The following is a 15,109-nucleotide window of genomic DNA, read 5'->3' on the forward strand; positions in this document are numbered from 1 at the left end:
AAATATCTAATGCCATGAACCAGAAAAGGGCTCCATCGCCTATTTTGATTCAAAGTAACATCCTTTGAGATGTTATGGAAACACTCTATTCTAAGCACCATGGTGGCGACTCCAGTGTCGGTTTCCAAAGGTATCCAGAAGAGGATAACTGGAACCTGAACCTTCCTTGACAGTCCTGTATGGAAAGAGGGAAAGTTCAAAACAGAGGCTTCTGAGCAATTACAAAAGTTACTCTCTTACGGATCGGAGTAATATCAACAAAAAAGCAATAAGCTTACTTTTGGGTATGTTGAAAAGTACGAAAAACACCAAGAGAGAGAAATGTGAATTACACAAAAATTCTTTCACTGGAGTTGTAAATTATAAGAAATACAAAATTGAGGGGCCGACCCCGTGGCGCAAGCAGTTAAGTACACATTCCGCTGCAGCAGCCCGGGGTTTGCCGGTTCGGATTCCGGGTGCGCACCAACGCACCGCTTGTCAAGCCATGCTGTGGCTGCGTCCCATATAAAGTGGAGGAAGATGGGCATGGATGTTAACCCAGGGCCAGTCTTTCTCAGCAAAAAAAAAAGAAAGAAAGAAAGGGATTGGCAGATGTTAGCTCAGGGCCCATCTTCCTCACAAAAAAAAAATAGAAAAAAGAAATACAAATTGACTCTAGCTAACTAGCAGAAGAGAATGTATTGGAAGAGGCACAAAAGGTTTTCAGAATCAATAGGGGCTGGGAACCAGGATCCAGTGGGCGAAGAAGTCGGGAAAAAACTACTACCATCTTAATGCCAGAACAGACAAGGGCTGATGAGATAGGCCACCATCCTCATCTCACTCTTCCATCACTTCCTTAAGAGTCTAGGTCCTGGGAGAAAATGTCTAATTGACTTTACTTTGGTCCCATACTGGCCCCTTGCCTATAGTAAGGCAGGAACAGAGAGGACCTGCCCCATTGGCTTCTGGAATTACCCTCCTACTAGCTATACACTAGGAAAGAAAATTCCCCAGTACGGAATGGTCTTAATAAAACGAAAAGGTGAGACAATTTTCTTTTGAAGCCGTGAAAGACCTTACAAATCTCCATACAAACTGAAAAGAAATACGACTCCTATTTTGTTCAAATAAAAGACTGCGTCAAAGATTAACCGTCAAATGAGTTAATCAACAAATCATTCAATTGGTGGGCCAGACCATCCTTGCACATATTAAGCACTGCGTCTACATCCTAGCTCAAACACAAAGGAAAGCTGCCAGTTGAGAACATTCCGCGTCCCCCCTCCAAAGTACGACCAGTTCCCTCCACCTCTACTTCACCTTAACGATAAGGTGTCACCATTCTTAAAGTAAGAAGTCCCATTATCAGTATTTCATGACTCAGGATCTCTTCAACAGATAGTCACCATCCTGAAACCAAGTACCCAATGCTGGCTGACATTCCCTAGCATGCCCGAGATACTCAGACAAAGGTTGCCAAACAGCTGGTTAAGCTTGAGTCACCTTCACCACTATTATCAGACAAGACCTTACGGGTCCAGAGGTAAATCTTCCTTATCCCAATAAGAGGCCTTTGAAAGCTCCCCATGAAGATGGGTGCAAAATAGGCAGTGGGGAGAAGAAAAAACTATATGAAGCTTGAATTAAGGCCTGAAACTATAAGAAGTATTATCTTTTTTTATTATTTTAAACTCACATAACCTGGGGGAGGCTTTCTGCTAAGTCCCAACTCATGGAATCCCTCTTCAGTTGTCAATAGCCAACGTTTGAAAATAAATACAGTCACTAAGTGTGGAACGATGTTCCTGCAGCCAGCAGGCATTTGGCTGATGCCAACAGAGAAGGCAGGACGCCAAGATATGAGACCTAAAATTTAAAAGGAAGATTGCTCCACTCTGAGTAACACGGAATCCGAAATAATGTAAAGGCAGAAACAGGCCACAGTCCACCTGCCTCTAAATTCAACCTATTATCAGCATCTGTCTCCCAAATTGCTTCAGAGAGATGCCTAAGTCTTCCTTTACCACAAAAATTGTTTCTGTGGTCTGAAAAAGGAATGGCTCTGTCCTGTGGGGCTTTTGTTTGTTTGGTTAGTTAATTGCTTTTGGGGAGGGGTTTTTTTGGGGTGGGGCGGAGAAGTGTTGGAGAAGGAGGGAAAAAATGGAAGGAGGGACTAAAACTATGGAAGAGAATTTCTACTTTTCCCTCTTTGGCTACTCTATTGAAGAATGGCTTTCTGCCAAGATTTCCATCAGGTTCTCAGCAGAAAAGAGGATGAAGCGAGGCAAAGAGAAAGAAGTCTGGGGATACTTGCTCAGGATCCCACGTGGACATCCTTCCCCAGACGCTGTGACTCTCTGGGAGCAGACGAAGTAGCAAAGTGTGAAGGCAGGGAAGACTGTTGGGGAGCAAAATGGCTTGGGTTCTCCTTTCAGAAGTCACCTTACATGCTACCGCCTCTTCCTCCAGGTGGCCTGCCATTATGCTGAGTGACGGAGATGGGCGGCAACTTCCACAGAATAAAACCAGCCTAAACCAGGCTGAATGACTAGAATGGGGCAAGACAGAGTCCCTGCAAGTAGTTAGCAATCTCATAAAATGCTGCACAAATTCACTATCTTAATTGGATACGCCCTGTATGCGGAAAGTGGCAAGAACTACGTTTAAAGACAAATAAGCTGTTTACTTCAAGAGAAGGAGTTGATTCTTAAAGCCACGTCAAAATGAAGGGAAACAGAATACACCCAACAGTCTACAGCCCAAGAAAGAAACCTACTATCTCCTGAAACAATCACTGTAATTTACTTTTAAAATACTTTGTTATGACCAATATTGCATGATTTCACTTTTTACTTATAGGAGGTACCTAGTATAGGCAAATTCATAGAGACAGAAGGTAGAACAGTGGTTACCAGGGGCTGGGGGAGATGGGGTGGGGTGGGAGTACCCTGTTTAATGGGTACAGAGATTCTGTCTGGGATGATGAAACAGTTCTAGAAATGGATAGTGTTGACGGCTGTACAACATTATGAATGTAGTTAATGCCACTAAGCTGCACACTTAAAATGGTTAAAATGGTAAATTTTATGTTATGTATATTTTAACACAATAAAATTTTTTTTTTAATTTGGTATGAATCAGTGTGATGTTACGTGTGCACCATTAGTTTAAGCTCTAATTCTAGGGGTGGTCATCTAACACACTATCACGAATGCACAGTCCAGAAGTAGTTAACTAGCATAATACAAGTAAGAGCCAAACTCCAAAAGTGACTAGTACAAGCCTATCTACTATCTACAGCTAAATCAACAACCAATTCTCTGCTAATTAGCATAATGAATGTCAAAATGGGTTTTTGTTCCTTAAGCTAGTTATTTGTTAATTAGTATAATGAGTGTTAGAAATGGGGTCTCACTGGTAAAATTAAAGGTGCTCAAGATATGTAGATGGGCTAAATTAGCGTAGAGACACTACCCACCCTTGTATAAACAGGACACAAGAATCCAAGGTGGCTTATAACCTATACCCTTATGGAGAGAAATTCTAAATGTGCAACCGCCCTGGGTCCGGCCTTTGTTCGGAAGAATTTCTTTTTGCATGATGCAGAGGGCAAAGATCCCTGCCTCTGAAATGCTGTCAGCCTCAAGTGAACAGTTCATATAAGGTGTGCTCAAAGCACAAGAACAGAACAGAGAACTGGGACTTCGTCAAGCTTGCAGAGTACCTGTATCCACCACTTTGGGCCTGCTTGCTAAAACGTCTGCACATATAGCAGAATTCAGTCTCAAGACGCAGCTAAGCCTCACTACGCCCCCTTTGGTGCCTGCTTCCACCCACCCCAAAATTACCCAGGAGCTGTATACATTAAACTAACCTAGGGCCATTTGCAATACCTTACCCCTCAAAAAAAAAATGGAGGGACACTTAAAAAGTCCACTGTCCAGCTCCAGAAGCCAGGAAAGAGTACTAGATGCCCTTCTTACATTGATGGCTTTGTCCATCTACATTGTTTTCCATAAACACTCAGAGAACTGAAGTCTCATATAAGAGCAATGAAGCTAAGCCAGAAGATTCCACATTCTGCTTTTAAATAGCACATTAGGTCCCATTTTTAATGTTCTAGAATACAGAATTGGGGGATATAAGACATCGAACATTATCATGCCGTTCTGCAAAGGCTCCTGATTTCCAGCACTTACAAAAAGAAATGTATTGATATAAAACCCAGTAACAAATCAGTATTACCGATTCTGTATTTTAATTCTATTATAGTCATGCGCTGCATAGAACGACGTCGTTTCAGTCAACGACGGACCACAGATACGACCGTGGTCCGGTAAGATTAGTACCATATAGTCTAGGTGGGCAGTAGGCTACACCATCTAGGTTTGTGCAAGTGCACTCTATGATGTTCGCACAACGATGAAATTGCCTAAGGACACATTTCTCAGAACGTAGCACTGTCGTTAAGCAACGCGTGACTGTATGAACATGAATGAAGAGATTCACCCCTGAAATGAAGGCCCAAAAATATTAAGAATATAAGGGTCTAAAAACAAACCTGGTTTAATATCTTGAGGTTAAAATGTTAAATCCCAAATCATTCTGCTTGATAAGGTAATATGCTGTCTGCACCATACACGGCAGAGTCCCTTGGCACTATGTTTAAGAAGAGCTGACTTAGGCAGTTATGTTCACAAAAGAGAAAAGTCACAGAATTTTACAGCAAGATACGACTTCAGAAATCATTTAGGAAAGCTCCTTTATTTTATACGAGGAGAGATGTCAATTGATTTGACACACCATAACCAGCCTATTTAGATACATTTTAAAATGGACTAAGAGAGAACTAGAATTCACTTTAGTGGCATGAAAAAAGCTCTCAGAGACTAGTAAGTACCTGGGTTAGGAAGGAGGATTCAGACAGCAGTGCCTTGGAGGCTACTCTGTTAATGACCCAGTGACTCCTTAAGAATGGATTTAAAGCAGCAAAATGTGAGGAAATAAAATTGTTCCTTCAGGTTCCAGTGACCTTGAATACAACGAAATTGTTCTGGTTTACCTGTTTACACAGCTACGCCTCCTTTAAATCTTACTTGAGAAGGAGAATTTGACTTTCTCATGATACAGCCCAAAGGTCAAACAGATTGTGAAGAGTCAAGGGCACCACCACATCTACTCTACAATGTAAGAGGTAACCTTGAATGCAAAAATGCAAATTTTAGTTGAGCTGGAGGCGGGGGTCTGGCAGTGGATTACAGGACTTGTGAGCCATATACTCTCCCCCTTCAAAATCAAAGCATTATGTACAAAACAGAGTTCCAACAAAAAGTACAATGATGAGAAAAGAACTCATTAAGAGCTAAAAATAAATTCTAATTCACAATATGCATAAGGATTTAACAAAAAAAGGAAAACAAGATGTAAAATTGCATCTGCTAAGTTAACCATGCCCTCATGGAATCGCCACCCCCCTTACACAAACTGAAACTGAAATCTGTAAAGTCTGTGATGACTGAATAAAGCAATGCTTTAAATGTTTTCAATGAATATTTCAACAGAAAGAAAACAAAGGGATAGCAATTTTCTCCGAAATCCTCTGATCTGCTAACACTACAGGAATACTGGGCTTCTTAACATTCAAACACACAGATCTCTATTTCTCTACTTGAAAAATCTTGTTTTATGAAATCAGAATATTTAGTGATGGTATTTACAATTTATATTAAAGGGGTATTAATCTTCAGGAAGAAGATGTCAATGAAAGTGAAAACAAGCCTCAGTTTTTATCTAACCAATACATCATGGCTCAATTTAACAACATGCTGACCTTCTGGGCCAATGCCAGTCCATTGGGGAAGCCCAGCTGAGGGTACCTTCATATTTTAAGTCAAACTAATTCATTCTGAATAACACTCACACAATATACCAAGAGCAATAACTTCACACTCCAGCACCCTAGTTCATAGAGATTGGTGTAATACCATTAATCATCTTTTGTGGTTCCTAAGTCCTGCCTTGTACATTTCCTGTTCCCACCCTGTCCCATTCCTAGAAAATCAATTATGTTGGTCAAATGACCTAAAAAGCAAAGGATAGAAAATTAGCTTCACATTCTCCCCATATCCTAACAATCTACAAAAATTCTAAGATAACAGATTTATTTGGAGATTTTTTCAAAAACCAGTTGACCCAAGGAAAAAAAGTCTGCAACCATCATGTACCTGAATGCGTATTAACTGGTAGGAAGGGGAGAGGCGAGAGAGAGTACCCTGTGTGCTAGGCACCTGACAGAAGAAACAAGTTCAGAGCCACACAGCCTATGGAAGGCTACAATACAAATAAGTGGCTAGGGTGGGATTGGAACTCAAATGCAACACGTCCTTTCCAGGCAAAAACCTCTAAACTAATATTCATGAGGCCATCTCCCTAGCAAGGGGGTAGAAGGTAGCCGGAGTTTTGTTTCAATGTTAATCCCAAGAACTTGATCCCAAGCTACGCAGATAACAACCCTAGTGTACACAGGGGTTTGGTAAATCCTATTACCACTGCACTCAATTCCACTGCACAGGGAAAGACGTATAGGACACAGTTTAAATTAAATACTGCCATCTTGCATTTCTTCCCTTGAAGGAGGCATACAGAGTGAGAACCTTTGTTCTAATTTAGAACCACGTATAATGATCACCCCTCAATTAGCTAAAGATGATGTAAGATGTCCGATTACTGAGTAGATAGATCCCAAAAAGACAGTTTTAACTGAGGATCTGTTTCTTCACAAAACTTCGAAGAGCTGCCAATGCTGCTTCACAGCTTAAGGCGCCTCAAAAAAATATTTCATGACAGATATCGTCACCAATAAAAGGGACATCCAATGGTGTCAAAATATTGACATTTTAAAACCTTAAAAGGCAAAACCAAATACGTTAAGGAGTAAAACACGCTAAATGAGCCACCGCACAGGCCTGACAAAGTAAAATGCCAGAAAATATTTTTTAAAGTTGACCTTTTTAGTTGGAAAGGCACACTCTCTGGGTTTCCACAGCTCTCAGAATTCAGGAGAAGCAGTGTACTTCACTGAAAGTTAATTAGCTCAGAACAAGCCCAAAAGAAGTTGACGAATTCTGAAGCACTACTTCAGCTTCAATGATCAACTATTCTGTCAGGAAATATTTAAAAGGAAATGTTCCAAAAGGTACAAAATAAAAATGCTTTGCTCTACTCAGACTTTAGACAGGAAGTTAAAAAGATACAAAGGCTGGTGCTAAGGTAACATAATAGATTAGATAAGGTAATGAAATAGAATGAAAACTGTCAAAAGAAAAGCAGGTTAATTTTGTACAACATCACGAAATGGGGGGTTGGGGGGTAAGTCAATTTCATACCTGAGGAGAAACTGGATTTTAACATTTTATAGCTTACAAAAAGTAGCAAGAATGGGGCCGGCCCAGTGGCGCAAGCGGTTAAGCGTGCGCGCTCCGCTGCCGCGGCCCAGGGTTCGCCGGTTCGGATCCCGGGTGTGCACTGATGCACCGCTTGTCAAGCCATGCTGTGGCGGCGTCCCATACAAAGTGGAGGAAGATGGGCAGGGTTGTTAGCCCAGGGCCAGTCTTCCTCAGCAAAAAAAGAGGAGGACTGGCAGATGTTAGCTCAGGGCCGATCTTCCTCACACACACACAAAAAAAAGTAGTAAGAAATCCTGTATCAGAATTTAATTGCTCTTTATCTTCTCCCATTTAGTGTGCTATCTTTTCAATCTACATTTTTCCAATCATTACTATGATGGTTACTAAATAATAAATTGAAAATAGTCTCTATTCTATACCTCCAATCTCCTGATGCAAAAGTAAACAAAAACTAGAAAAAACAGTGTGAAACAATTAAAAGATCTAGAACAGCAAATAACAGCATCCAAGCACTCACATCCTGCTAAATCATAAGGGGGAGTAAATCTTTATAGGAAGAGCTTCAACTGTATTTTATTTTCTATAAATTTGAATACATTAACAAAGTTTGTGCTTTGTATCAAACTAATAAAAGAATAAAATCAAAGGCGCTAAACACTATGTTTCTAATCTACTGGCAAGACAAATATGGTCATTCGAGAAGTCCCAGTGGCAAGACCAAGAAAGCACAAAATGCAGACTCCTAAACCTCATTGACCTCATGGGTTCAACCTCATTTTCCCAGTAAATATTCTTAAAAAGCAGTTGGAAATCCGTGTAACCAGTTCTTACGAGTTGCAACACTTTTATTCATTTTTCTTCTAATGGAATAAAATATAAAGTAATACCAATATCAACATCAAGATATCAGAGAAACAAAAAAATCCAGATGATTAACAAATTAATCAGGAATGGCTCTATTTCATACTTTTCTATATCCTCGCAATACATGGTTTTTCTTCCCAACAGCTAGCCATCTAAGGTTTCATGACCACAGGATATCCAAAGAAGAAACTACTTTGTTTAAGTTCAACTTATTTCATGGTAAAGGGGTCCAGAATACGCCATCCCAAATATGCCACTTTGGCATCAGGAGTATTTTGAGCTGAAGGCAATTAAGAATCAACGGATGCAGGAAGAGTGTTCTGCCCTCCCCTTTTCTGCTTAAAAGCAGGTCATAAATCTCCCTTGTGAAGGTGTCTCCCTCTCCTGTACCAGGAAGAAGACACCACGACTGTAGATGGAGAGCTGGCACGAGATGAGTCTGCATAAACAAACCTAGTTAAAATAGCTCTTATCTTCCATTAGTTTCCCCCATATATTTCCTGGTCACTTCCCCATGTTTTATAGTCCCTTGGAACCCAAACCCCCTTTCCTTTGCTAAAATGGTATATAAGCCCCTAAGTCTAACCACTTCAAGTTTCACTTCTTTTCTATGAACTCCAGTGCACATAAAATACTAATAAAAATTGTGTGCCTCTTCTCCTGTTAATCTCTTTTTCCCTCGGTTTTACTGACATATAACTGACCTGACATTGTATGATCTGTCTTTTGTTAGGTTCAGTGCCTGGGGAGCTGCAAATTAAACTAAGAGGGTAGAGGAAAAGTTCTTCCTCCCTAACAAGGGTAAATAACTAAATATGATTTCTTAAATTTTATAAATTTCTGATTTCATCATCCTGAAATCTTTTATCCAAATTAATCAACACTATCACTCTGAAAGTTGTTCTATAACACACCCAAGTTCAAGGTTTGAGTGGAAAAAAAGAACCTAGAAAAATAAATTTTAAAGTTTTCCCCCAAAACTTTATAAAAAGCTTCTATAGTAATAACATGAAATTTTTAAAATGACTCATTAGCCACGACCTTTGGAAAAGACAAAGCTACAATGGAAAAATAATTAGGTTTTTAAAGATATATTGATAAATATATGCAAATAAAGTTTCTTCAGTACCACAAAAAAAATGAAGTTTGTTTCATTTTATACAAATTTAGCCACTAAAATCTAAAGATAGCCACATTCAAATGTACTATATTCCACAGTTAATACAGTAGGGACCACCAAAGAATTTACCCTTTACAGCCAAGTTACCTTGTTTCGTGAAGACCTGGGCACACACCCAGCCTTTCTGCCAAATTTCTAATTAAATAGCACCCAGATTCTTCCAAGTGAATTGTTTATTAAGCTACTACCACCTAATCACCCTGCTCTTTTCAACTACCTGTCTGCAAGAATCAGAATTCTTGATCTCTTGATACACGGACCCCTAACAGCTGAAGCTTAAGACTTTAACTGATACACACGACCACCTTTTTAAATTACTGTTCATCAAAACAGCTGCATGCTCACTGTGATTGACTACATCACAGTAAATAAATGCTATTAAATCTGAAGGTTTGCATTAGACTAATAAAATACCACTTATCCGTTTCAATCCTGAGAGCTAAGATTGTATTCGTTTTCAAAAAGAGGAGGGGAGAATACCATGCCATTAAAATGAAGCTTGAAAATCACAATATTCTGATAAACCAAGATCAAAACCAACTTTAAAGTTCTCAGGAAACAACAGAGACATAACTTAAACCTAGCTAAGAACTCTCATATGAAAAACGATTTTACGGCACAGGTCCTATGAAAAAAAAAATGGGAGGCCTGTGTTACCATCCATGGCACTGCCTGTTCAGAGGCAATCAACATCACCAAAGTCCCTCCTCCAGCCCCCTGTAGTTTGTGTTTGTTTGTTTTGGTCTTTATTTTTCCCTTCTGTCTGAAAGCTTCTAGTTGGCAGCTGATGGGGTCAGCATAGGACTCACCCCAAATAATTCCTAGATTAAGAGTGAAGACACCACACCAAGAGAAAAAAGAGCACCGCTCACTACCTGAGGTCTTCAACCAACTCTAATTCTCTCAATCCTGGAGTTTCAAAAACTAATTAACACTTACACACATGTGCACACACACACACTTTCAGGGACAGGTCAGGCATTCAGTAAAGACACAGCTCAGTGACTTAAAATCCACATCTCTCGTCCAGAACCCCAGGAATCAACCCATCAGAGACCAATGCTGGGGAGGGGGCAGCACCTGAAACTTGGTTTGCCACAGAATTAGGTACTGAAGTTGTAACACCTCTCCTGCCCACCTCCAGCCTGGTTCTATCTCCCTGCAAAACGTTCAGGAAAAGAAGTACATAACTCCAAGGTAACAGGAACATTCCAGGCCCTACCTATGGAGATTCTGATTCAATAACTCTGGGCAGGACCCAGGAACCTGCCTTTTTGGCAGTCAACCCAAGTGATCTCAATTCAAGACCACTACTGACCATACTTCAAAAGACTGATTCCCAAAACTGCTTGTGTGCCATCAAAATCACCTGCGGAGCCTTCTGACAACAGATTCCCAAAGCCCCCAGAATCTGTATTGTTAAAACTCCAGATGTACAGCCAGATCTGGGAACCACTGGGCTAGAATATCTGAATTCACAATCATAGACTATGAAGTTTCTAGAGAAGCCTGGATGTTCTCATTCATTTTATGTATCCCTCAGCCCTTGACTCTCAAAAATCTCCCATTCTCCTTCCAAAGAAGACACTCACCAGAAGATGCCCCTCGGTGATCCTGTACAAGTTAGATGTCTCACTATAATTTCATCAGTTGGTCCTGTGCTTAATTTTTAAAGAGTTCTGGCCTCTAATAAGAGGCAAGGAGGAAACATCCCGGGGAAAGAATCAGAAAGCGAGAATTCTGTGCCCCGCTCTACCACTTAATAGCCCTGTGGCCTTGAACTAGTCATTCCAACAAACCTGGGCCTCTCATGACCTGTTAAGTGAGGGAGTTGGCTAAGGTCACCTCCAGGGCTTTCCTGACTCTAAGGCTCTATTACTCATTCCTTGCATCATAAAATCCATTTCACTCCTCTAGAACGCAGCATCAGCAGGTGTCAGGGACTCTGAAGTGCATTTAAGAACTCAAAAGGATGGACCAACGTCAGCTAAGCCGTACGAGCAGCAGTAGCTTCTCATGATGAATGCCTATAGACAGGAAACAAGATGAAGCATAAAGCTGGGCACGAGCCCAAAGACAGGGCCTGAAAACCAGGATAAATAGAATTTAGGCTAGAGACATTACTGTGTTTGCTGCTGAAGACGTTTCTTAATGCATTTCCCTAATCCTCGTACTACCAAACTAGTGACATTAATTTGCTAACACCAACACAATCTAAAAATTATATACTCTTAGGACTTATGAAACAGGCACACGCTTTCCTCACTAGATATTTTGGTACCTGAGATATAGTTTCCTAGTTCAGCATTATTTAAGTAAGAAAAGATTTAAGAAACGTGAAAAGGAGGATTGAAATTTTCCTCCCCAAGAGCGCTCCCAGAGTTTTCGTACAACCCAGACAATTAATGCTCACCTCCTACAAAAACAGAATACAAAGAGCTGGCCCAAGAGCTCCCCAGGAAGTAGAATGAGTTGGATAATTAGAGAGAGACCAAGTAACTCCAATTCGACCCTAAAAATGTGTACTGATAAGCTGCATAAGCTGGCTAATACTATTCACTCACAGGGCAGGGTCCAAATCCTCACAAATTCTTTCAAAACCTTCACAGACCCACGTTAATAGAAGCTTCTTAGGAAGAGATGCCCACTTTGCAAAGTGCAACAAATCTACCACTTACGAGGCTGTTTTGTTCAATACAAATAATTTCTAAGAAACTCAGAAGAAAAAAAAATCTAAGGTAATTTATGCTCGAGGCTAAATGAGTCAGACCCTTCTGAACACGGTTTTAACCCACACTAAGAATAAGATGTCGGTGGGCCACATCAAAGCAGGGTTACTAGAAGAAGAGGTCCTTTGTATTCAGATTTACCTGTTCAACTTTTCATAGTTCGTTATCATGGATGTTCATCTTATGAAACATGCTCATATTTTTTGATATAAACAGGTTACAGAAGAGTTTCAGATTGTGTGGTAACCAGCTAACAGATGACTTCAAAAGCTTCTGTAGCAACATGCTCAGTGGAAATCTAGTATCAAGGAGATATCCCCCAAAATGAGTTCTGTGGTCAAATAAGGCCCGGCAACTCTAAGTAAAACTGGTTTCATTTTTAATATGCTGATGATCTGCAGTGTGGATCTTAGGAAACTATGGAGGGCAGCATTTCTCAAACTTGTCTATCAATGGAACACTTATTTTGAGGACTATTTGTGACTATACCTCATGGAACAAAGCTTAGAAAACGTGTTTCGATCCTTATGCCCACTATGGATTTTCTTGGGTACTCCACTTTCTTACCAGAGGTTTGAAACAGAAATTTTACCACGGTGGAGAACTCTGTTAGCCCTCTCTCACTGCAAAGACAATGGAGGCGGGGGATGAAAGAGATGGACAAATATAAATGCAATTTGCCAGTATCTCACCAGGTATTTCAGAATACCCGTGGGCTGGGGTTCTATTTCCACTGTCCACCACACTAAAGCCAGGGAGGCAAAGGGTGTGAAGATACAGAACTCAAACTTATCCTACTGCACCATCTAACAGCTCTAGTAAAAGGTTTACAAAAGAATAAGATAATTTAAGACTGACCAGAGGCGAAAGATGAAAATCTCTGAGATGTTTCCTGTGGAAAATGTCTAATACAAAGGATGTATGATTTATTTAATATTTTCATCTACCCCCAGTATCCTAACAAAAAATGTGATATAAATATGCCTTCTTCAAGCATTTTTTTTTTTTAACGGTAGGGACAGCTAATAAGCAATCAAACCAGAAATCACATCATCTATGTCACAGCCTGCATACCATTTATCAGTCATTTATGTCAAAGAGGTTGCAAAATTCATATATAAAGGATGCTGTCTGGCTTAAAAAATATAATAAAATAAAATTCATTATCAGAACAGACACACGTAATAAGAGCCTTTTGTTCTTTCACATTGTTCTTTATGCTTTCACATTGATTTTGGAAAAAGAAATGGAAAAATCTCATCCATCTGATTATCAGTAGTCATAAACAAAAGACAAACCTCCCTGATGATATCATGGTGAACATCTAAGTAACATAAGTAGTTAAAATATAATTATTCAGTATGGATTGATGACAACCAGGTTTCACTTAGTTTTTACTTGATTTACCTGATTTCAGTGAATAAGTTCTCTCTGTGAACCTCAATCTGTAGCTCAAGGAAATACGACTGTGAGGCCAAGCCCAGGCGACAGCTCTAAGAACTCACTCATCCTGGACAGAGTAAGCCCTGCTGTCTTGATAAAAGAATAACTAATGGTACCATCTCAGAAAAAGTCAAAATTGACCTCAGAAATCACCTAGTGTGACTCCTTCCTCTGTCCTCTACTTTGTTTTACCCAAAGGAAACCTGGCCAAGAGCTGACTTGTCCAAGGTCATATGACTAGCTGAAGTTCAGACTCCTGGTACAACTCTTCACACTGCCTTTAAGTATCCTTTACTCGTTTCAAATAGTTTTATATTTTCGGTTATAAGCCATGTAAAGCAATTTGACACACACCATCACTCACATTTAACAATAAAATGAAAAAGCTAAAGAGTTAGTCTACGCTTAATTCCACACATTTTCAGTGTTTGAAAACAACGCCTGCAGGGAGCATTAACCCTCTATCCCAAGAACATGCTCCTTAATTAAGTTTTGGCTTGTCCTAAAAATTTAGTCAAATCTTACAAAATACTAAAGGGATTTTCTACTACCTAATATTCAAAACGTACCATCATTAAAGGCCAAATTACCCATCCCTTTCATTCTTATCTTTATGTTAAGAAGAGCACTCACACATCACTTTTTCCTTTCCTTGTCAGGGAAGAGAACATAAGATCTTGCTACACTCAAATTATATCAGTGCAAATATTTATACACTGACAATGTGAATATTACCATTTACTCTGTCATATATATTATAAGCAAAAGGACTATACAGACTTAAGGGAAAGGACATTTACGCGGTTTTATTCCTCTCTCCCAAACACAATATTGTCCTTGTATATCACTGCTGAAACGCTAAATTGTGTCAACTCAGAACTACAAACTAAAGGTTAACACGACACTTGCTGCCCTAGACACACACACACTTTTAAAACATTTTTCAAAGATGTTATTGTACAGTTCAGAGTATATGAAAGTCTAGTCATAACACACTGCCGATACAAATACTTTATGTGTTAAAAGGAGAACAAAACTCTTAAAACTAAGTTTCATACTACTGAGGTAGTCAGTAGCAAAGAGAATATCTAGATGCACAAAACTACAGCACTGAATGATTTACAAGCAGTAAACTTAGTATTTTCTAACACCTTCAAACACAATCCTTTAAATGTGAGTAACCTATATAAAACGGCATACCTGTTATTTTGTCTCTTACAAGCTTACAGGACTCGATCTCACCGATGCTCCCAAAAAGACTCTTGAGCTCCTCCTGTGTCATGTTCTGAGGAAGGTAGTTGACTATTAAGTTGGTCTTGCTGTCCTCTGTGTTCCCAGAGTCAACTGGTGACGAGCAGTTGTTGTTGATGGTGGTTGGACCATTGGCTGTGTTATTGCAAGTTGGTCCATTAGACAGTTGTGTTTCCATGGCAGCAATTACCTGCTAAAAACAGAGAAAATAAGAAATGTCAGAATTCATATTGCACTACTAGAGATTCCAT

General features: G+C 39.7%; 1 protein-coding gene across 6 annotated transcripts in view; it reads right to left on the minus strand.

Annotated features, from left to right (window-relative positions):
• The window catches only part of ELAVL2 (ELAV like RNA binding protein 2), a 131,590-nt gene that overhangs the window by 55,637 nt on the left and 60,844 nt on the right, over window positions 1–15,109 (minus strand). For all 6 annotated transcript variants that reach the window (XM_058565911.1, XM_058565910.1, XM_058565909.1 and 3 more), the window contains one exon: window positions 14,808–15,051. In XM_058565911.1, coding sequence (XP_058421894.1) covers window positions 14,808–15,051 — 244 coding nt within the window. The remainder of the gene's footprint in view (window positions 1–14,807; window positions 15,052–15,109) is intronic.

Source organism: Diceros bicornis, chromosome 22 (assembly GCF_020826845.1).
Source record: "Diceros bicornis minor isolate mBicDic1 chromosome 22, mDicBic1.mat.cur, whole genome shotgun sequence".
NCBI classification, from domain to species: domain Eukaryota; kingdom Metazoa; phylum Chordata; class Mammalia; order Perissodactyla; family Rhinocerotidae; genus Diceros; species Diceros bicornis.